At 33.3% G+C, this 23,718-nt stretch overlaps 1 protein-coding gene across 1 annotated transcript in view; it reads right to left on the reverse strand.

Annotated features, from left to right (window-relative positions):
- DSG1 (desmoglein 1) overlaps positions 1-21,549 on the reverse strand; it is a gene marked incomplete at both ends in the record, with an annotated part of 33,917 nt that extends 12,368 nt beyond the window's left edge. Inside the window, 10 exons of the mRNA XM_081078226.1 lie at positions 479-618; positions 1,993-2,252; positions 4,397-4,582; positions 4,887-5,021; positions 6,734-6,900; positions 9,130-9,274; positions 10,913-11,068; positions 12,267-12,398; positions 12,663-12,698; positions 21,502-21,549. Coding sequence (XP_080934352.1) covers positions 479-618; positions 1,993-2,252; positions 4,397-4,582; positions 4,887-5,021; positions 6,734-6,900; positions 9,130-9,274; positions 10,913-11,068; positions 12,267-12,398; positions 12,663-12,698; positions 21,502-21,549 — 1,405 coding nt within the window. The remainder of the gene's footprint in view (positions 1-478; positions 619-1,992; positions 2,253-4,396; positions 4,583-4,886; positions 5,022-6,733; positions 6,901-9,129; positions 9,275-10,912; positions 11,069-12,266; positions 12,399-12,662; positions 12,699-21,501) is intronic.
- Positions 21,550-23,718: the final 2,169 nt, after the last annotated feature.

Here is a 23,718-nt window from a genome sequence, read left to right on the forward strand (position 1 = left end):
AATTATGCTGGCTTTCATAACATTAAAGACATGATTCTATAATGCCCAATATGATAACTTTTGTTGGAAAAAGGGTTACTTCAAAATACAATGATTAAAATTTTAAGTTCTGCGTATATACTGGGGTGCCAAAAAGATGTACACATTTTAAGAGATGTTACCTATGTATTACTTTTTGAAGTTGAATTGAATTATGGTAGCAATGTATAGTCTGATGTTTTCTCAAAAGATGGTGTTAATCAAATGAATGCTAATGAATGCTAGCATCATTCGTTGTATTACAATTTTAATGCAGTTTTTTCCTTTCTTAAAATGTGTATACATCTTTTGGCACCCACTGTATATTGCTGTTTCTAATTCTAAACTATTCTCATACCAAAGAAATATGTGTGTGTGTATATATATTAATATGTGTGTGTGTATATACATATACATATAATCTTCCTCTAGAAGGTAAAAAGTTAAATTCATTTCTTACCATCTATAGATAGAATTGTTCCTTGGTATTTTCCATCAAGCATTTTAACTTGTTCCATGGTAACTTTATTTCTCAAAGTAATTACTCCTGTTCTTGAGTCAATAATGAGCAGGTCAGCTGGATTATTTCCCATTACATATCTGTATTTGAAAGATAACAGTACAAATTAATGTCAGCTATCTAAAAAGAAGAAAGAAGAGGTTTTATTCATAAAACATATGTTTCCAGTCAGCAGTTATTTTCCCTGCGTATAGTTTTCAGTTACTAGAGAATTTTTTTTTTTCTTTCAGTGCAGTCTCAGCTGTTTGAGGACATTCAGTAATAGACAAAGATTTAAGTTTAAGAAAAAAGAATGACTGAGCAGCCCTGTCTGACAGAATGTCTCTTATGCCTACTTGGATGTCAGAATAACCCTTTGATGCTAGCAGTCTTATTTTCATTTGTGTTTGGCAGCATCAGAACTATCTTTGAAGACCAAGACCCTAGAACTTCCTGGGCTGCTCCTAATTCTGAACTATTTTGTTACAAAAGAAGTTACTTCTCCTCATCAGCTTGGCCATCATCCTTTTCCTGTTTCCACTCCCCCTCCTCATGTACATAATGACTTTACAGGACCTCTTTTGAAAACCAAACTACAAATGCCCTTTGCCTTGTGCTTCTGTCCTATTTTCTGTTCCCCTTTCTCTCCTCATCTTGACTTAGATTTCCCCCCCTCATTTACATTTGTTAAAGAAATACTAGTTAGATAACTCTCTGTCTCAGGCGTTGTGTTAAACTTAGGGAATAGAACTTTCGGAGGAGACAGGGGTGGGGAGTATCTGCCCTCAGGGAATCCACATCTTCGGGGTACAAGGAGGTTCATCAGCAATGGTGGTACAGTGTGAGAAGAGCTATAACAGAAATACTAGTGTGAGAAGAATACAGAGGAAGAACTTTTAAAATTCCTTTGTGAGGTCTTTCTCTCACTGTTATTCTTGATCACAAGCACATGTGCAAAATACATGTCTACATGTACACACGTTTTTTTATGGTTAAGCAGAAATATTTGAATATGCAGTTTTTAAAAACTGCATAGCACAATTTTTCCTTAATATAACATATTTTCCACATCAAAGTTATTATTGGCCTATATGAGTGTTGATTTAGGAAAGAAAGTAACTGACAAATATAAGACTTCAAACTGGGCAAATTTGCAATGGGAAAACCAGTCCATAAAATCTTCCAGGGCTAAAACCTTGATATGTGGTAATCAGGTCAATAACATATATAAACACAGGAGGGTCAAACTTTCAAAATACAATATTTTCACATTTTACATCTCTACGTTTTGCACAATTTTTATGTTTTCTTAAGCACTCTAAGTAACAATTCAGTAGTTAGTACTTTTTATGATTAAACGATAGCTTCAAAAATAATGAAAAATATTTTAATTCAGATACTTAAAATTTCTAAAAAGAGCATATGTACTTAAGTTTAATATGTGGCAAAAATTAGTTAGAAAACGTCAGTCTTACCTAACATTTGTTGAAGTAAGACCTGTGTCCTGATCAATAGCTGTAAATTCTCCCACTTTATAATTTTGTCCCATATTACTAGTTACTACAAATGTCTTTGAACCTGGACGGAACACTGGACCTTCAATTACATTTAACACAACCACGGAGATTGCAGTCGCTGTGAGTTTATATTGAGACATAATTGAATGATGAAATTCAGCTTTATTTCTAACACCGATACTAAGTTGCAGATTCTGCATGGCTTCAAAATCTAGAGGCTAGGAAACACAGAGTGAAATAGTTTTACTCTAAGAAGAAAACAATTCCAGAAGAAAGATAAATCCTTCGATAACAGGCAAAAAATTTCTTATACCTCTTTCTTTAATTAAATATAAATACATATACACGATCTATTATTACTTTATTTACTATAAAGTAGTTTATTTACTATTACTATATTATTTATTATTGTTACTTTAATTCAATACAAAGACATAAAAATATAGTAAGAAAAAATCCAATTGTCCTAGATCTTTTATTGAAAAAGTTGAAAATATATGGCATGAGATCTAGTTGTCACCAAATTAAAACCTTAAAATAATATAGTCAATCCTTGCATTTTGTAGTGCAAAGACAGTTTATGTTAGCTTCTATCATGTCATGTTTTTTTAGAAAGTAGTTCTGTTTATACAAAGTATGGGCCAGATACATTTGTAAGTTCAATCTTTTGACTGATTTTATCCATAAAGAACTATTTAGAAGAAATTTTACTTCTGTAAGTAGGACTTCTTTGAATAAGTCAGGTATTAGAATGTAGTATAAAAATAACAAAAAGAAATCCTTGATGTTTTTCAACATATTCTGGAAAAAAATTTTATCTTGTAAAATAATCAAGCAGTCATTTCATTATAAAAGATGGTGTCAATGTCCACTACTCATAAAATCCACAATAACTAGTCATTATGCCCATACCAAATATATTTTTCTAAATTTTCACATAGAGTAATTTAGATGACTATCAGTTCATACATTGAATTCTCCACTTAGCTAAAAATTTCAAACTTTGCTCTAATGTTGACTTTATTTGCAATTCCAAGAATGGCTATAAAATCATGTACACATATGCACTACACACAAACACATGTATGTATTACATATATATAATCATAACAAAGGAACTAATATATATCTGGGAGGAAAATCAACATCATTCCCATTATACAGAGAGAGATATTGAGGATAGATTGATTAATTTTCTATAGTAATATAGTAGTTTGGGGTGAAATAGATTAGGACTCAGTTTCCCAAACATGGAATCCTAGGTAGTACAGTGGAAAGAATATTGGCTTAATAGCTAGAGAAATGTAGGTTTGAATGTCCGTTGTTCCATTTACTAGCTACGAGAACTTAAGCAGGTTATATCCTCTCTCTGACCTCAATGTGTTTACCTGCAATATGGACATATAACCTAATTGATAGGGATTCTGTGAGAAATAAAGTGTGTTCACATGGCTTCAGTAAATGGAAGCTATAGGAAACTTTACAAAGACATGAGACAAATGATCATACATTCCTATGGGGACAGAATTCCTATTTCCTAGGGCTAATCTGAAGGAAAGAAATACTTAAAAAGAGATTACATTTTACTATGAAAATACATATTGCATGCATCACATATAATCCATGTAAGGCTTTTGCAAATTTAAAATATAAACTCAATACATCTTGTAGCACAGGGTGACTCCTTCAATGTTAGCTCCCTAAGACTCAGACATTTTTTCCTCTCACATCTCAGAGGAAATTCTACTGCAGATAAATGTGGTAGATCATTAATATTAGGGGGACTCTATTGAGTTGGGCCAAGTATGTAGTGTATTTATGTAATACAAGTAATAAACTTTGGTCAGCAGCCACAGTGAGATGGGAATGTAATAATTCCTCAATTACAGTAATTTAACCCTAATTTTATACAAAACACATTGGAGGAAAAAAGAACTTTCAGTTTACATGATGAATATTTTTAGTGCATAATATTTGACCTACAATGTTGACATGGACACATTTTTTTTAAAAGCCATGTTAAATTTGTTTAAAAGATATTCTTCAAACTTCTAAAACAAAACCTTAAGGACCAATCATACTGTGTTGCAAGCATACAATAAGATACATGTTTAAAAATTCTTTCAACTCATATGATCTGTGAGGGAGTACTGTATTGATAGAAAAGAGTTTCAAATTAAAATTCAATGCCTGTTTTCATGAAATGACATAAGTAGAAAAACTCTATATCATATATCATTTTGAAGAACAGTAATTTTTATTCTTTCACCTACTTAAGTTTGTGAAATGTTAACATCATTTTAAGATTGACATTTTGAAAAAGACCAAGGAAACAAAAATATTTAGGATAATTATACCATACCTTAACAACTTTTAAAATCCCCACATTTGTTCTTTCATTCATTTGTATGTCAAACCAATTTCCCTCATTTCCAGAGATAAAGAAAATTACTGCCATCCAGTTAGCTGAGTACTGTTCATCCAAATCAATTACTCTAATCTGGAGCAATTCTGAATATAGAGCGTTTTCCTCAATACTTATGGAATACTGAAAAAAAGAAGTAAGAAAATCTTAACAAACTGTGTGAGTGAGAGAAGAACTATACTAGACTTATACTGAATGCTTATAGTTATTCATTGTTTAGAAAAGAGATTTGTGTTTATAATCTCACTTTTCATTGTTCAAACATTTTTTCCCTATGCATTGTACAAACAAGCACAAGATAAAATGTGTGTCCACAGGTGGGTTGTATGTGACTAAAGATAACATATACATCTGTAAGTAGAATTGTTTAAACAAGCTTTAGAATGTGATGAATTTAAAGTTATTAATTTCAAAGACAAATACTTACCGTAGGCAGTTCCATGTATGGGATGTTATCATTGACATCAAGGATTTTAATACTGCAATCACACTCTGCTGACATACCATCTGACCCGCCATCTCGGTCTGAGCCTCTTACAGCAAGAGAATACTGGCTATATTGCTAAAAAAATACACATTACAAACAATATTACAGTTGACATAGGCAATCCTTATTCTGTCTGATGCAAAGTTCTTTTAAAATGTTGGCTGAATATTTACATAAATTTATGGTGGAAATAGGGTTAACACAGATGATTGAAAATCCACAAAGATCACCTGAATCAATATAGAAGTCACCACTTCTAGTCCCAAAAGCGCTTATCCAGCCTCTTATAAGAAGCAACTTTCTGTAAAGGCCTCATTCATTATCCTATGCTCAGGATTTGAAAACATATGTAAAGGGTAAATCACATCAAAATGATCAGGAGAAGAGAGATTAAGGTTTACCAGGGATTTTGGCATGAAAAGTCCACAACTTAAATAATCAGCCCTAAATGCACAATAAGAATAAAGAGATAGCAAATGGTTTGCATTTCTCGGGGGTGGCAGATTGTGGCAGTGGAATTATTGATGATCTATCTTTGATTCTACTAAATGGTGCTTAAATTTTTAGAAGCTGGTAAAAGCTATGAATCTTTTCCCAGACAAATGCATAATTGTATCCTCATTCAAAATTGTAGGCATAATCTTAGAGGATTCATAGTTAAAGACATCTTGAGGTCTCTCCATGGACCCCAGGTTAAGAATGTTGGGTGGTTTCCCAGTGACTGCAGAGTTCTTTTACTTTCTAGAGGTCTTCACCATTAAAACCTTTTAGACATTAAAGGAATTTCACTGAGTTCTTTAAGAAAGCTTGAGAAAGAGCTAACTAGTCAATTTCCTCTGGTGGTAATTTTCAAACAGACAAAAAAGAATTATAGGTAACCTGGAAACTGATGACAGTTGGACCATTAAAAAGTGTAAAAATAATCTGATTTATCCTAGACCTCCACAGGAATCATTAACGGGGAGACTGTCATTTTTATATAACTATAATGATTAAAAAAAATTAATTCAGTATCAATTAGAAAATAAAACTTTCTTATATCTCTAAAATACATACAGCTTAGCTATATTCTATCAATATTAAAAAAATAATGAAAAATATAATATTTTTAAATTAAATTGTGGGACCGCATGTCAGGCTAGAAACCATGTAATGCTGATTCTAATTTGCTAACAATCACTACGTTCTTATTTGTAAAAGAAAAGATTGATGAGGATGTTACTTAATTTCTATCTATCATTCTGATCCTGTAATTCATTTCCTAAAATAATCAGTGGGCTGTCAGTAGGTGCGACAAAGGAAGAAAAAAGATATCTATTGTCAAATGAGCTTAGGATACACTGGGTTAAAGAATGATAAACAAGTTTCTTAGCCAGTAAAAATTTTTGGAGCTTCTGCCATGTTCACATGCATTGTGACTCACCAAGATGGAGGATATAATAGCAAATGTTTCTTAAATTTGTTTCAGTAAAAAACACATTTTTTTAAAAAAATGAAGCTTTTGCCTCTCCCTTATGCATATTTTTATGTACTCTCAGAATATAGTTTTCTTAATCTGAGGCAAATCCTAAGTAAAAAAAGGAAAAATGACAGTATAAAATATATTTGAGGAATCCCCATTTTTTCATTTTAAAGATTTCTTACATCATTACCATTATGGGAAAAGGCTATGTGATTAAAATTTTTAAATATTGTTTCCTTTTCCTTTTTCTTTCTTAGGTAGTCCTACTTTTAAAATCAGTTCCTATAAGACTAACACCAAACACATTCACAGAAAAAGAAATTACCTCTCTGTCTAAAAAATTATTCATTGTTCGGATTTCTCCAGTGTATCTGTTGATAATAAACATGGGTGAATCAGAAGGTTCTTGGCTTATGATCTTGAAGGCTATTTTTGAGTTCAAATTATTTGGTTCATCTGCATCAGTAGCATTGAGTCTCATCACCAGTGTATCTAGAAATCAAGGAATATTGATTGCAAGTGGACAGTTTGCATTTTTGTTATAGTATAGTTTATCGCTTTTCCAACAAAGTGTTAAGGTTAATTGGTCATTATAATGTGCACTCTACCGTTTTTCTTTCTACTTCTTCAACATACTAATATCTTAGCTGCTTTCTATACCTTTGCATTGACAAAAAGATCACATTTTACCAAGAACATAGACGTTGCTGATAAAAAACAAAGAAATGTTTTATTCTGCCTTTCCATTTCTTATTCTAGTATAATTCTCTCTCTCTCTCTCTCTCTCTCTCTCTCTCTCTCTCTCTCTCTCTCTGTTTTTTTTTTTTTTTTAAGGCTGCTGCGTTTAAACAAAATGAATTTAAGGCCAGACAACTCTTTCCCAATTATAGCACTTTCTACATGATCTTGGCCTCAGTTTTCATGTCTGTGAGGGGATGATAATAATACTGTCCTCACTGAGTTCATGAGAGAATTAAACAGCTTAATGAGAGAAAATTATGTAGAGTTCATACTGAATAGTGCATACACAATAAATATATATATTATTGTTGTGTTTTGTATGACTCCTAGTGAAGTGCTAGGTAATTAGTAAGTTTAGAGAAATTCTTGTTTAACTACATACTTTGTCCTATCCCTCATCCTTTCCATTCATCTTATAAGCAGTTTTGATAAAGGACACTAGAGAATGTGAAAAGCAGCCAATATTCATAAACAAGAATTTTCCTTTACACTCAAACTATTTTAAGCACAATTTGTGTCTTATAACCACAAATGCACCAGAGTATCTCCCGTCTCTCTCTCTCTCCCTCCTTCACTATCTCTCAGCACCACTTCAAAAAAGTTCTCAATAGGCAATTAATTAATTAATTATGGTACATCCATACAAAGAATCTGATACAACTGTTGAGAGGAATGAAGAAATCTATATTTCCTAAGATGGAAATATGTGAAAAACATATTTAAATAAAAATTCACATTGTGGAATAGCATATAGAAAAGGGTCCCATTTATTTCCAAAGACATGTTTATATATGTTTACATAATTAAGAACATATGTACCTGAGTAACTAATGATAGTGCTTGCCTCTGAAGAGAAAAAAATCAACAAATTTCTATTCCATTTTTACTTTTCATATTGTGTGAATATTTTCAGAAAACATTTTTAGAATGATATTTTTAAAAGGTCAAAATATAGGTATAGTATTTTAATGAATAGAAGTAAAATATAAGGATTTTTTGAATTTATAAGAAATTATACCACTTAAAGATTGAAAGTAACCATGGTAAGTTGAAGTTTTGAATTCAAATAAAAAACGATCTCTGCTGTTTTTAATATATTTAGGACAATTTTCAATAGTGTGCTAAGTAGCTAATATACTATCACTTCCAGTGATCGAATATTTGGCAGTTAAAATGTTGCCATTTGTAGTAATCCATAAGGAGGCCAGTACACCTTTAGTAATGATTGTCGAAGCTCTTTCAGGTAAATGCTCTATCTAGTTATAGGTTTCTAGTGCCCCTCAACTAGCGCCATGAGACAATCAGCTTTAAAAGTGCATGGTGGGCCAAAGGATTAGGTTTATAAACATTTGAAATATATGAAATCAGTGACTTGACTAAAAATCAAACAAAACCTATATTTATTAAATCATATATAAGAAAGGGAAACCATGGTTTTGCATTTATTTGCTGTCAACAAAAGCTCTTGAAGATTATGGCCACAAAATAGATTGCCTGGAAGTGATTTCTATGAGTGACTTTATGTAAATTTACTAATAATTGTCACCCCAATAAACTATAATTAAAAAAAAAAAGAAAAAAAAAAGAAAAAAGCAATATGAACAGAAGTGGGTAAGATGGCCTTCAAAGCAATCTGGCCGAAAGGCTAAATGCTCGCACCGCCCCTGCCACCACTCTGCAAAGTCCTTTTGGAATTTCTCCTTAGGAATCCATGACAGAGCTGTGTATGAGTTACACAAGAAAATTCTTTTCATTACGTTGGAGTTGCTCCTTGTGTGTGATGGATTGGAGCTGCTTCCACAGTTGAAGGGAAAGCCATTATCGAGAATTCCTCACAACTTTCTCTTTTGCATGCTTTCCTATGATTATCTCTTACATTTGTGATGTAGTATATTGACATAGTTTAGCCTCTAGTTGCCTGGCTGTTCAGAATGATCTGGAAGCCAGAATATTCTTGTTTACTTAAAGTTGAATACTTACTTGCGTTAGAATTTTCTTCTATTTGTCCTAGAAAAGTAGTCATAGAAAATACTGGAGGGTTGTCATTTATATCCAAAACCCTGACTCTGAGCTCAAGAGGCCTCTCTAAGTCTTGGCCCTGTGAATTCAGAGCCCGGCAATAGATCTAAGAGAGAAAAGAGGAATAATTAGATGGTGCAACACATATTAAGTTCTTACTTTTTGATTACTATACTAGGTACTGTGGGTAATTAAAAGAAAAATAAGACATTTATTTCCTACTAGAGTGTAAGCACAAGCACTGCTTATAATCAATAAGGGGAGGCAAAAACAAATTCAAAATACCATTTGAGAAAAGATAACATGATCAGTTACAAAAGGAAGAACAAAAATACTGTGACTTCATAGTAGGATGTAATGATTGAGATGGACTTTGAGAATTTCAACAGGCAGAGGTGGCAATTGGCTGGTTTTCCAAGCAAAAGGATTCATGTAAAGAAAGAAACAGAATGATGAAAATGCATTGTTTGAAATTAGAAATAGGGACCAATGGGGGGGGGGGTTTGAGGCTGTGGTAAAGATTAGTCACATAGAGGTTTCAAAGAAATATAGCATTCATAAGCTAGGTGGTGCTTATACGGGTTGTTTGTATAATTAATATTATTATTATTAGAAGTGTACATAAGTATAATGTAAAAAAAGTACTTTTATCTATTTGGTATATTTCATATAAAAATGCATTGTGTTTCAAGAAAAGCTAATAGGCTGGCATGCTGATTTAGAGAGTTTTGGTGGGAAACATTGTGGGAAATAAGGCAAGAATATAAATTAAGAACAGAAGACTAAGGAATTAAAATAGTTTAAGGAATATAGACAAGCAGTATGAGTGAAAACAGCAAGCATAGATTACTATTTGAAGGTATTTTGGGATATGGATTAATAGAGTTTTAATAGAAAAGGTTACAAGATTAAGGAAGATTTTCTTTCTTTATTTTTAATATTAAATATTAACAAGTGTTGACCATGATGGAAGTGATCAACAGAGCAAGCAGAAAAGGCAAGAAAAAGCAAACTTGATAGACTAAGGTTCTTGAAGAACCAGGTAATTATGGGACAATGGAAATCTCCTGAGATAAACTGGAAAAAAAACAGAAAATTTATCTTCCTTTTGGATTTAATGTAGAACATTTCTGAGCTTGAGGAGAGAGAATTAATTGTAGGAGATTGTGAGGGGCTTTGGATCTTTTAATGACGTTGGTCACGAGGTCATCTGCTTAAGGTGGAAAATGAAGAGTTTGAAGAGTGAACATACTTAAGCTTTGTCACAGCTACTGTAAAGAATAGGTTAAGATTCAGTTGAGGAACTGAAGTCTTTTCATGGCGCATTCTGTGCTCAGATGAGCTTGAGTAATATATATTTATAATAAAGTAGGTTAACTCAGAAAAGTCTCCCATAGTAGTTATAGAATCATCACTGCATTGGAGTGAGAGGAAAGCGACTCGATTGAATTTAAGAAAAGGAAATAAAAGTTGAGTACTTGCCCTTCCAAGCAACTACTTTAGCTTACCACTTGGGGCCAGACCAGAGGTTAGCATTTTTGCAGTTTTGCACTTGAGCAAAACAAGCCTTTGTCTCCCAGTCTTCTCTGTGTGTTTTTTGGGTCATGGGCTGCTCATGAATTAAGAGACAACCAAAAGTACCTAATACCGAGACTCTTGAAATCAAATCAAGTATGATCTGAGCTTAAGATATTCCAAAAATAATTTAGGCCCGAACCTATATATCGCTATGGCACCCACTTACAATGAAAAATGGTGTGACTTCTCGATCAACTATGGATGTTATGTTAATTTCACCAGTTTTTTGATTAATAATGAAGACTCCATAAGGTGGTTGATCAATTCCTACTCCAGAGATACGGTATGTAACTTGCTGGTTTGCAGCACAGTCTGAATGAATCTGCAGAAAGAACATAAATGAAAATATTACAGGGAGTAAATAAAGTCTGCTATGTTTGATATATGATAGCTGTTTTTCTTGAGAATTGTTGAATGTGCTGTCCTTGTCACTTTGGGGGGAATTCTGAAAATAGAGAAGTATTTTCCTAGGAAAGTGGAGTAATTATAGCTCTAGCATTTTCAACGATAACTGACAGTGTAATGCAAGAAATTCAATATGTATTTCTACCAACTTAGAAAAAAGTAAAATATCACCCTAATAAATCTAAGTCTATGCAATCATCATTCATGCATGCATTAATTCATTCAATATTTACAATATGATTGTATTATTTTCAGGCTGTATGTTACACGAGGTCTGGAACAAGGAACCCCTTGCCTTCTTAAGGAGTTGGCCATTGTTGTCAATACATAACATTAATCTTCCAATTCAAAACTTTTTTTAAAATGTGATTTTAGAAGATCTAAGTGGATTTTTGTGGGCAACAAGAGATAGCAGACTCTGTGTAGAAACTCTTAACTCTGAAAATAGGGAGAATGTATTAGCAGGAAAGCAAGGAAACTACTTCAAATAAATGGTTACAGAAACCAGGACTCACTTCTTGAAATAAAATGTTGTATGGGGAATGTCTGTGTATATCTGTGTGAAAATGTGTCTGTATGTGTGTGTGTGTACATATATATTTTGTATTTGAGTGAATCTGTGTGTAAGGATGTGTTTCTGGGTGTGTATGTGAGTGTGTGTGTGTGTATACAAAGGAATATAAGGGAAATGCAAGGAAAAAGAATATGAAAGGGTACATCGTGAATATTCACAAACAAGACAAAAGTAGGAATTTAATTCTAATAGTTTATGAGGCAGAAAGAGCACACATTGAAACAGTTCCTGTGAATGTGCTGAATGTTAAATTTATGATTTAAATCACTATATTTTTAAAATCTAGAGTTTGGGTTAATGCATATTAATATGTAGTAATTTCACCAGTGAGGTGAGTCAGTGTTTAATTGTCTACCTGAGTGCCTAAATTTCTTAGTTTATCCTTTTAATAGCTTCAATTTTCATCATCTGAATAACTATAGTTCTGTATCATAACTACTCAATGAGATATATTCATAAAATATTTTAAAAAAAGATTCTATTTAAACTTTAAGTCCACCCGTTTTGATTTTCAATTTTATGTTTTGGAGTTGATACTTACTTTGGCAATTGGGTTCCTCTTTGAGTTGTCTTCACCTTCACGACAGGCTGCAGCGAACTTGATCCATTCACGTTTTTGCCTTCTGATTGAATGCCACTTGATGGTGCCATTTTTAGTGTTATAATCTCTTACCTTGAGTGGGCAGGGTAAAGTAATTGTATCTATTAATTTTTATTCATAATTCATTTCACTGAAGAATTTGGAGGAGGGAGTAATTGTAATGTCAGAAAGAAAGGATGTTTAATTAAGAAAATTGATAATTTTCATACTCTATTAATTTTAGCCCAACATTAACTTTACTCGTAAGAATGACATATTTTGGGAGGGGATGTGTTGTTACTTCCGAACCATTTTCTTTTGTTTTCAATTTTAAGAAATAGATTTACTATATGTTACCTGAATTCGAAATTCACTGTTAATTTCCACCACCACCTATAAAAAAAATAAGATAAACATAAGTTAATATTTAATGAAATACTTTCATGTGATCAAATCATATAAAAAAATCAAACAAATTTGAGTCATTACAATTATTTTCTCAGTCTAAACAACTGGTTCTGGTTTATCTCTCAGGTCTGATGATGACGCTAAGGATTCCTTTCCTTTTAGTTTTTACTTTCAATTTGCTCTTCTTATTATTACTTTTGTTTTTTTAACCACCTTTTCATCTTAGCCTATGTAGATACTTGTAATCATATGAGCTAGGACATTTGAAGCTAGAACCCAGTGGTTATAACGGTTGGAAATGGGTTCTCTTAGAAAATCTTGTGTCTGAAGAGCTGGAGGATACTCTGATGCTGTTCAGTGATGTTCAACAATAAATTATGATACAAAAAGTTTTGACCATAGATTTAGCATCTGAATAGCCACAGATAGAAATAGAAAAGAAAAAGTTTTGTAGTGAAGAAAGGATATGAAACAGAAAGTATCAGAAAGCTTCAATATATTCGCTTCTTCACATTCCAATTCTAAATGGATGCTTTTCTAGTATTCTTGAAAATCTTAAGATGATAAATTTTTTCACCTGCTTTGAAATATGAAAATAAAATGTTCTGAAAGAAAAGTAAATGATTTCCTCTATGTAAAAATGAGCTCACGTTTGATGTTTTATTGTTAGAACTAAACAAAATAGACGCTATAAATTCATCCTTTCAAAGCAAGGAGAAGAAATTGAAGGAGTGTAGGGACAAATTTCTGGGTAAGCAACTTCCATTAGTCTTCCTCCTGCATTAAGTAAGTGAGCTCTGCTTAGTTTCAGCTCTGACCTTGATCTTTACATATGATTTAACTGTAATATCAGGATAATTTAACTTATTTTTTTCTAAAAACCAAACGCATTTCTAAAAACACAGACACTAATGTGCTAAGTTTAATATAGCAGTCTACTTAAAACAAGAAATATCTCCCTAAAAAATTAGGTGTGGGTTTGAAGGCTAGTTTGAATATATTAAGTTTTCAATTTTAGAATTAATTAAATATGGTATAAATATTTAGTTATTTCTCCCTACATAAGACATTTTTAACTTTCATTTGAATTTTTTTTTTCTGAATTGCAAAGTATGAAAGTTGTTATCAAAATCAGGCTTTATCTGTATTACTGATAAAAGAAAAATATAGTTTGCATTTTAAAAAATACTAATAATAGTAATTTCAAAATATAATAAATTACTTTTTATAGTTTTAATTTCACCATTAAATTGAAAATAAAATTTCAGTGTCCAAGTACATAGTTTTTAAAAATTGCTATAATTGATAATTCAAGAAAATATGTATTTATGGTTAATATGAGTAGTTTCAAGAGATAATATTTTTATTATAGGAGTTATATACTCATGGTATATATTTAATGTTAATCATTATCATTACCACCATTATAATTCACAGAATGATAACTAAGTATTAGACAACAGGTTTAGAGAAACTCATGCATTCAGTTTTCACAACTACCTGTGGTCAATACTATAATTATCTTCATTTTGTAGCTGAGGGAACTGAGGTTTGGATATTAATTTGTGGCTAAATACAATCCAATACAATTCAGCCTAATCTTGTGCTCGAGGTGTGGGTTTTATAATAAAGCAAAAGATATCCTATTTTAAGTTAATTATGAAGTAAAATATACTTCAAAGAACTGACATTACAACTTTGAGAATTCAAAGAATTTTGATTTTCATCTAATCTCATATTATCCTTGAGATTAGGATATCCTTGTGTTAGTATATCTTTGTGTTAGTATATATGATACTAACAACAAGAATAATAGTCATACTGGAGGAAGAGGAAAGAAAAATAAATAGCCCAAATGGTTTGGACAAGTAACTGGAATGTTACTATAGAGTCCCTGTTGGGTGCAGAACTGAAATGATGTTAATGCAGATGTGTATTTCTTGCTCCTTGTGAACTCTTAAGCACTTATTCCTCTCATTTCTGGGTGTGGGATGGTGGTGTGGAGATACCTTATTTGTCTGTTTGGAAGCCATTTCTTCATAGCTACAGAATTGTGTGTTCATGTGTCTGAACTTGTGTCATGTGTTATCTGTCTTGCACTTCCCTTACCACACTGAAGTGCAGTGCCTGCTGTTTGTTTTGGAGAACTATGCCAAATGACTAACCTTCCAACCTTATGAAGCTGGGTCATTCTTTTTCCCATGAGAGCCAACTTAGGCAGAAGACCAAGTAGGTTTCACCATAGTGTCAGTCTCTCAATTGGAATAGTAATTAAAAAACTGCCAAGTATGCTTAAAAATATGTTGTGTTGGCATAACCGTATTGTCTTTTGCTCAGCATCCAGAATAAACTTTGAAACAAAGTCACTCTTTGACTTTCAAAGGCAAAATAAGGAGATAAAAAGAGCACTTGGTAGAGTTAGAACACTCTCAATATACTTCCTAAATTCTCTGAGCTTTAGTTTTGTCATTCGTAAAATGACAGGAGTTGACTAAATTATATAGTTACCTTTCCCATTCTAACACCAAATCCTTGTGTGCAGTAGGAAAATATTGACGTTTGTTGGTTATGGGAAAAGCATAATAAAATTGTGGATTTTGACAACAGTGATGGGAGTGGCGGGAAAAGGCAGCAATTATAGGCCACAAGCAGTTGAGTTTCTGCATCAAATTAGTCCAGGGATGAGAAGGAGTTGACCTGGAACAGTGGCAGTGGGAACAGACTGGGAAAGATCAAGGGAGAGACACTACAAGGTTGAAATTGACAGGGCTTGAGAACAAATGGGATGTGGGAGTGAAGAGAGGGAAGAATATCAGGGGATGGCAGGTTTAAACTAGGAGGTCAGGAGCAAGGCAGAAGCAGAATTTAGCAGGTTAGAACACAGAGTTGAAGATGCCAGAGAAATGACTGGTAGAGATGTTCAGCGATTTGAAATATGTGTCAGACCATGAGCAAATAGTTCAGGCATGAGACATAGATCTGAGGGACATCTGCTCAGATAGAACGGTTGAAATCATGGGAGAATTTGAAATCCCTAAAGTAGAGAATACTGCAAAGAAACACCCTGTGGCTGAGGATGAAACTAGGGGAATTCCTACATTTATATAACTAGGAACAATGACAGTGAACATGAAACAAAGAAAGAGATAGAAAAGAAGTGGCCAAATAAATAAGAGAAAAGTAAAATGCAATGTCAGAGATATGAGAGAAAGGGAGAATTGAAAGACATATGGTGTAAACTAGTGTTGGATATGATATTTAAAAAAGCGGAGCAGAGAGAATTGTGAGGAAATCCTGAGGTTTTCTGTGACCTCAACTGAAAGGAGAATGATTTCAGTTGGATAGAATAAGCGCTTCCTGATGGCCAGGGATTGGGGAATAAGATGGAGGGGAAGAGGACATAAAGATGCCACGTTTTTGAAAAATTTGGTGATATAAGGAAAAGAAGTGTTAGTAGAATTAGATGTAGCATCCAAGTAGATATTTGGGGAGAGGAAGACATGGATTTTTGAAGGTGGAGAAAGGGGACAGTAGGATGTTCTGATTTGAAACAGGAGAGGTTGAGAAAGTACTTGATGAAGATGTGAGGGAGAGAGCAGGAGGGAATAGGCGGAAAGAAAGGACTTTAGAGACAGAGGGTGAGGAAGAGAGGAAGGATGGAGATTAAAATAAATTGATTAGGAAAGGGAAGTAGGACACTGTTCTGAATGATCAGACCTCGTCCCTAGAGCAAGGGAAAGGTTATTCTCTGGTAATTAGAAGAGTAGTTTGGATTCTGAAATAAGTTGAAAATTCGAGGCTGTGATGGAGATTGACTTCAAGATGAATACAGGAGTATTCATTAAATACATCTCAGCTGTCTTGCCCACTGGATCTGGACATTGGGGTAAGTCACTTAGCCATTCTTTGCCTGCATGGCCTCATCTGTATATGAGACTAAAGCCCTTTGGAATCCAAAAATTCTAAGAAAGCAGTGAATAATTCACTTGAAGTGCATCCTCAATGAGTCTCTTTATTGTAGAAGCCAATCCACATATTAAAAAAAAAAAGAAAAGAAAAGCTACATGACAAAAAATTCCATGCTAATTTTAATGATTCTCTAATTATACTTATTTTTAGTTCTTTTCTGTGGATATTGAGTTTTACATTTCTTTGCCTATAATGAAAATGGTCTTGAAAGTAGTAATAAATAATTTTTACAAGGAAAACCTTTTCCATTTAATAACTGAGGTGAACTTCCACAGTCACTTGGCAGTTTTGTTAAGCATCAAATTCTAATGTATTTGATCCCTTTTACCCTCATCGACCACTCTCCTCCGGGTGGTGAACACACAATGTGATATACAGATGATGGTTTACAGAACTGTACACCTTCAACCTATGTAACTTTACTAACAATTGTCACCCCAAAAAACTTTAATTTAAAAAAGTAAAACATGCAACATAAAAAAAGAAAAAAATTCTAATGTATTTAACTAAAAAAATTCTAATGTATTACCTACATCACAAGGATGAACTTGAGACAAAGCTAAAATATAACAATTTGCTTTTTTTTTAAAAAAGTTCCTTTTTTGTCTTTCCTTTATATTACTTGGACAAAATCTGTCAGTCTGGAGTTGAATTCCTGATAGGTTGATTTGTCTTCTTTTTTCATTTATTTATTTATTTATTTGGCAAATACCTGCCTAATAGGTATTGTGTGGTTTCCAAGGCTGGATTAAGCCTTTTAAAGGGCTTAAACCCTGAAAATATTATGGTAAGCCTTACATGAAATGTAAAGTAAATGTAATACTACACCATAAAAATAAATGTTAGGCAGACTTAACATGATTATTTTTATGTTTAATACCTTGATGATTTTTGGAATGTGTGGGGGAAGACAAATATAAACTATCCAAAAATTCTTTTCTGATGCTTCTACTTTGTGTGATTAGACATTTGTTGAGTAATTTTGCACTGGTACAAAGCACTATGATGGATACAAGTAAATGAGACACAGAACCTGCCCTCACATAACTTATAGTCAAGTAGTTTTATGAGCAACAAGCAACCATTAATTTGTAGGGATGTGGTTTTTCTTTAGATAAGTGTAAAAGACTCTTTTTTCATAGACCAGTTCTCAGAGGGGCATAGATCAGCCAATGTCATTTAAACTACTTTGACCTGCCTAAGTCCATTAAGGAATTTGCATGCCACACATAACCAGCAAGGGTGGTATGACCCAGCACTCTGTAAAAGTGTTACCTCATTGATGGCAGCACAGTAAGACTTGCTGCAATGCTGAGCATGCCTCCTGCTTACATGTTAGGCAATGCTGTTAGGACATGGGGATATTCAGCAACAATGGCCTTGAAGAATGTAGAGTGAAGAAAGAGTTATCAGAAATGAAGGGCTTTGGGTATAGACAAGGGTGTGATTTTTCTAGATTCATGAGCCTTGTTAAATACGTGAATCTTGTCCCTCAGGGGCCAAGCTTTCAGATTGAGCAAGACAGCATTTCCCAGTGTTGTAGGTTTTTCTATAGCTAAATCTGACATGGCAAAATGATTTTACTCTGTGGCAACTAATGATGATCAATTTGTACTCTATTTTAATTAGAGTAAAAGAAAATGCTGGTTCTAAATCTGTAGTGAAATATGCAGTTAAGAACACCATATAAATGGAAATGACTTTGCTTAAATACAATTTATAATTTTACTGAACAGAGGAATGGAAATACTGCTTCCATTTTCTATAGAATATTTTACTGAAATTATAATATCTATAATCTATATCACTATAATAAGTTCTCAAGAAAGCATACAGAATCCCTTCTTTTGTTTGTCTTCTGCTTAGCCTGTAGTAGTTTGTTAGTCCTTCCCTTGCTTCAGACATTAGTGGACCCAATTATGGGAGTTTAAAATGTTTGGTTCAAATAAATTGATGGACTATGTAATAAAGTATATATTATTTTCTGCGTATTTTAGCCTGAGTGCTGAGAAATACTCTGACAAACGCTTGCTTATATACCAAAGAATTTCAGCTAAGTTCAAACTGTGGAGTTACTTTATCAGGTGGTCAGAGAGGTTTGTTTGTTTTTATTTTTTTAAAGAAAATATGGAATGAGAGGAAGCTAGACTGATGTAACGAACTAAAGAAACTTGATCATTCTTGGTACTAGATAAAGATAGGCTTATATGAGTTCTTTGCTGTAAAAGTTGGCCTTGACAGAAAAGACATCTTGAGATTTATTGTACTGATTTAAGTTGACTAGTTAGACCTGACAAAATTGCAAGTAATTATTAGAAATCATTGGAACTATAAAAATTCTCCTGGTTCTATTTTGCTTTCCCATAGTGACCAGGCCATTCCTTATACCACTGCTACAACCATTCTCAGAGATTTCTTATATTTGATGCATAGATAACATTGTTCTCTGTTGTACCTCACCCCCCCTACACTAATTTCATGAAAATAAAAACAAAGAAAAATAAATGCAGAATCAGTAACATTTATTTGGCTTGCTGCGTTATAACAGGTGTAAGCTAGTGTCTGTCCAGAAGACTTTTCTAAATAATGGAATAGTCATGTGGCAATCTTGGTCTCTGTAAGAGCAGGTTCTTTATTCTCCCCAATCTGGGCCTTTAATTTGAACAAGGTCTAAAACCTTCAGATATATTGAGCAGACTACACAACATACAAATAGATGGCCACCCAGCTCTCAAATGGATTTGCCTTAAAGATACTACCAGTTTAAGTATCTTAAAGGTCTTCAGAATTGTCCAGATATGCTCCCTACTATACATTTTAATTTATATCGACTTTGAGCAGAGAATATAAAGACTTTACATGGGTTTGTTTGTTTGTTTGGTGAAAGTAAATATTCACAGTGAGTATGGCAGAAAGGTAAGTGGAATAATTTGCTATCATGGTGGTTAACTTTCAGAAAAAAATAGTATTTTAAAGCACAAATAGACTACATAACTCCAAAGGACATTTATCTAAATCATCTGGTAATATCAGTAGTAAAAATAAATTATGATTTTCCAAAACCTTAAAAAGTGAAATATTTTATAAAAAAAGTTATGATAATGTAAAAATGAAACATTTAAATTAATTATAGAACAAATTCTTTGAGACATAATTTTCATAAGGCATATGAGAAACTTGTTATTGATTCCAAAGTAAAATATGGCAACAAACAATCCACATAAAACCTATCCAAAAACAGAAAATAAAATACAAATGCCCAGAAACCTCTCTACAAAGGGAGAGAAAATTCAATAAGCATACATGATTTTGATAAAAAAGATACATTTTACTAAAGAATGACTAATTAGAAAGTGGCTTATTAAATGGATTGTATAGGATGTAATTAATTAAAAATAATCATAAAAATAATGAAATAAGGTATCTTACAGATTCAATGAAAATACGTAAGCATCAGAATAAACTTTAATCAATTGTAACTAAAATAAGCTTTAATGGATCAACTTTATATGAAATTAAAAATAAAAGCGTTTGTTTATTTCATGATACACAAATACGCTTATGTTCAAATGACATACTGTATAATGCTTATTAATCCCTGCCACATCGCAAGTTATAATATCAATTGATCCTAAAGACCCATTAAAAGTCCAAGGAATAGGGCTCATGTTTAAAGAGCAGCTTGGAACTAAAGCTACCAGCTTATATGATGCTCATTTATAACTAAACCCACTGGTTATGACCTCTCTTAATTAATAAACTGAATTCAGACTAAGCAGCATACCACATATCAAAGATCTAAGTTGTTATTATAGAAACCCAACAATCCAGTTCCAAAATTAAGCAAGTAGAAACAAATATGAACCACAGCACTATATCCTGCCAAATTGGATAGTGATTTAACTGGCATTTGTCTCTTTGGATTATATTAACCTTACTGTGAGACTACAATTTTAATATTTTTGACATAAGTGAAATTGATGCAACACATTGGCGCTGCGCTTAGTTTTATGTCTGAAAAGAGAACTAATAACGTGTAAGGGGGACAATGATAAAACATTTCATTACATTTATCTGACATCAACATACAACTTGCATATCAGTCATCACTGATTTTCCATTAGTAAGGACGAGTATTGTAATAATTATACTTACTTTTTAATTATAGCCATTCCTTCACCTACTATGTTATTTATAAATCTCCCATACTGCCATTTTTTTTAAATAAAATAATATTGTTTTAAATAAAATCATAGTTCAGCAGTGCGGGGCTTTCCATATTGGTGACATAGATCCCAACCACACAAGAAAGCAATGAGATTATTTGGATAGTCAGGCCAATCACAAACTGCTGTGCTTTTAATTTCATAGGGATCCTATTTGTGTGTTTTAAAAACTACAGTGAATCTACCAGCAAAGATACCAAAAGAATGAAAAAAATAATATTTAGGTTAAAAAAATCAGGACACACCTGTAATATTACTTTAAAAGCCCACCTGCAAAAGGGAATCTGAACAGCAAAGTGCTATTAAATAGTGATATGACTTTTTCAAATTCAATCTTTTCCCAGCATGACTTAACAAAGATTTCGATGTCACAGATGTGATATGATGCATTGACATTTATGCCTTAATACGATCTTGAGTCTTCAATTAAAGAGAGAAACACTATTTAAACATGTAGTTCATAAAAATTACCTCGTCATTAACATAAACTTTTAATGGGTTTAGATTAGAAATAACAAGAAATAACATTTTTTAAAATGTTCTCACTTTACAACGAGAATGATCGTGGAGGATTTTTAACAGAATCCACTTACCAGAAAAATGAACAGCACTGCAGCTGTTGTAAAAAACTGCCAGTTCATCGCTGCTGGGTTCTCTTACATCCAGGACCAGGGGAGTGTTGTTTGTTCTTCTCTGTTCTTTTTCTTTCCCCCACTCAGCTGGTGTCTGATTAAAATAATTTCTCAGTAGATGTTCTTACATGCAGGCTTTGAGGTGTTTCTGCCTTCTCTGGGAGAAGGACCGAAGGTACGTATAACCAGTCTAGATCCCCACCCTAAAAACTTGGGCTGGTCTCACTAAAATGCTTGACAAGATCATCATTGCTCCCAGGTAAAAGCTTAGGGACACACCCTGCTTCCAGCTGAAAGGTAACTCTCTGTAGGGCATGGAAGATTCACTCCTTTTCTGAAGGTTTCCAGTGGCAGGTGTTTAAAAAGATCAGAAATATGGAGAATGATACAATTGATGAGGGCTTTTCACCCTATGCTTTATTCACAGGTTGTTTAGCTTCTTTGCATATTAAAAAGGCAAGTGTAGTCTGGATGGTCATATTATTCAGAGGATTATCTGACCCATGCTCATAGCCAGACACTCAGGTCACAGTAGAAAATCATAAACTTTCCATTTCAGGGGATGTTAGGAAATAGTCATTTTCAAAGCTGTCCTCTGAGAGACAGAAAATTTGCCAATGTTAAGAATGAGGATATTTTAGAAAGTATTAATTCAAACAAGCAAAACTATGATACTCACAATTATAAGGTCCTCTGCATGTCACAGTTCCCTTTAAGTGACCAGTCTAAGTCTGAGAAAGTCTATTTTTTTTCTCTAAATGAATATTTTCTCTTCCCCAACTAATTTTCTCTCTTTAAAGTTCTGCCCTTTTCAAGAGCAGTGATTTTTTTAATGTCACTAAGTTTGATTAAAAATAAACAATAAAAACCTCCAATTAAAATCCTCTTGCTAATTTATAAAAATGAGGATCAGTGCCTGAAATACTAATGGAACACAGAAAGCTACTCTTCAGGTGAGGTGGGTTAAAAGTCGGTGAAGATTCCCAAGCCCAGAGCCAAGAATCTGTATAGTGAGCCAATTAGAACATGGGGAATACATTGAAGAAACTGCTGCCCACACATGCAAATGGGAAACTGCGCAGCCCTGAAGTTTGTGAAAATAATTAGTGACTCTTACAAGGCATAATTTGATAGTGTTCTTGGGATATGCTGTCTTCACCTCGCAATGTCTAGGATAAATATTATGAGTGGCAGGAAGACTATGGAGTTTGAAATAGCAGTCTGAAACAAAAGACCTATTGGATAAGAAGTTGATTATGGCCAAAAAGTTGCCAAAAATATCCCAAAAAGGAAGGATATCTCTGAGGGCAGAGCTTCTACAGAATGCTTTCATTTCACTGTGGGTGTGTGGCAAAGAGGGCTACTCAACAGCAGTTTAAAATTCCATACTATTCATCGTGGAGGTAAGGAGGTAGGCTGCCAATATTTACTTGCAGTGAATATGAATGAGTATAATAGGAACTGGCTGATATGAATAAATAAAATGAAATAAGATGGTCAGGACAAATTTCTCATTGGTTGAATAAAATAGACAGTGTTGACCTATGACTTAATCTGCACAATATATTCGTAGTAAGATTGTATGACCATGAATGACTGAAGACTCATTGGACACCAGAGAAGAAAAAAGTCTACTCTTGCATCTTTACAGTGGCAAGTGAATGCTTTATCCACTTTGAATTCTGGGCATGGCACTAGGGTGTGCACAGGCTCTCTTCACCCATTTAATGACTCTCCCCCAAGCCCAACCTTGGCTCCACCCCAATTTAACGTCCTGCTCCAACAATCCCAACCAGTAAGAGCATTTATAAGGCAGCCACCTCTCTAGCACCTTTCTGAGAGGAGGTGTGACAGAACCCCAAGGTTGTAGAGCAGTGGCTATCTTGACCATCACATGAGAACTAGTGACATTAAACACAAGTGGGAAAGGGAGTTGATGAATCACCACTCCTCCTCCTTTACCTCTTTCCCTGCTGTTTTCTCTTTCCTACTCATTTTAACATCTTTAGTGCAGCGTTGTCCAATAGAACTTTCTGAAATGTGGAAATGTTCTCTATCCGTGCTATCCAATATTATAACCACTAACCATATGTGGCTATTGAGCATTTGAAATGTGGCTGCCATGACTAAAGAACTGAATTTTTAACTTTTTTTTATTTTAATTAATTTAAATTTAAA

Source organism: Rhinolophus hipposideros (assembly GCF_964194185.1).
Source record: "Rhinolophus hipposideros genome assembly, chromosome: 17".
NCBI lineage: Eukaryota > Metazoa > Chordata > Mammalia > Chiroptera > Rhinolophidae > Rhinolophus > Rhinolophus hipposideros.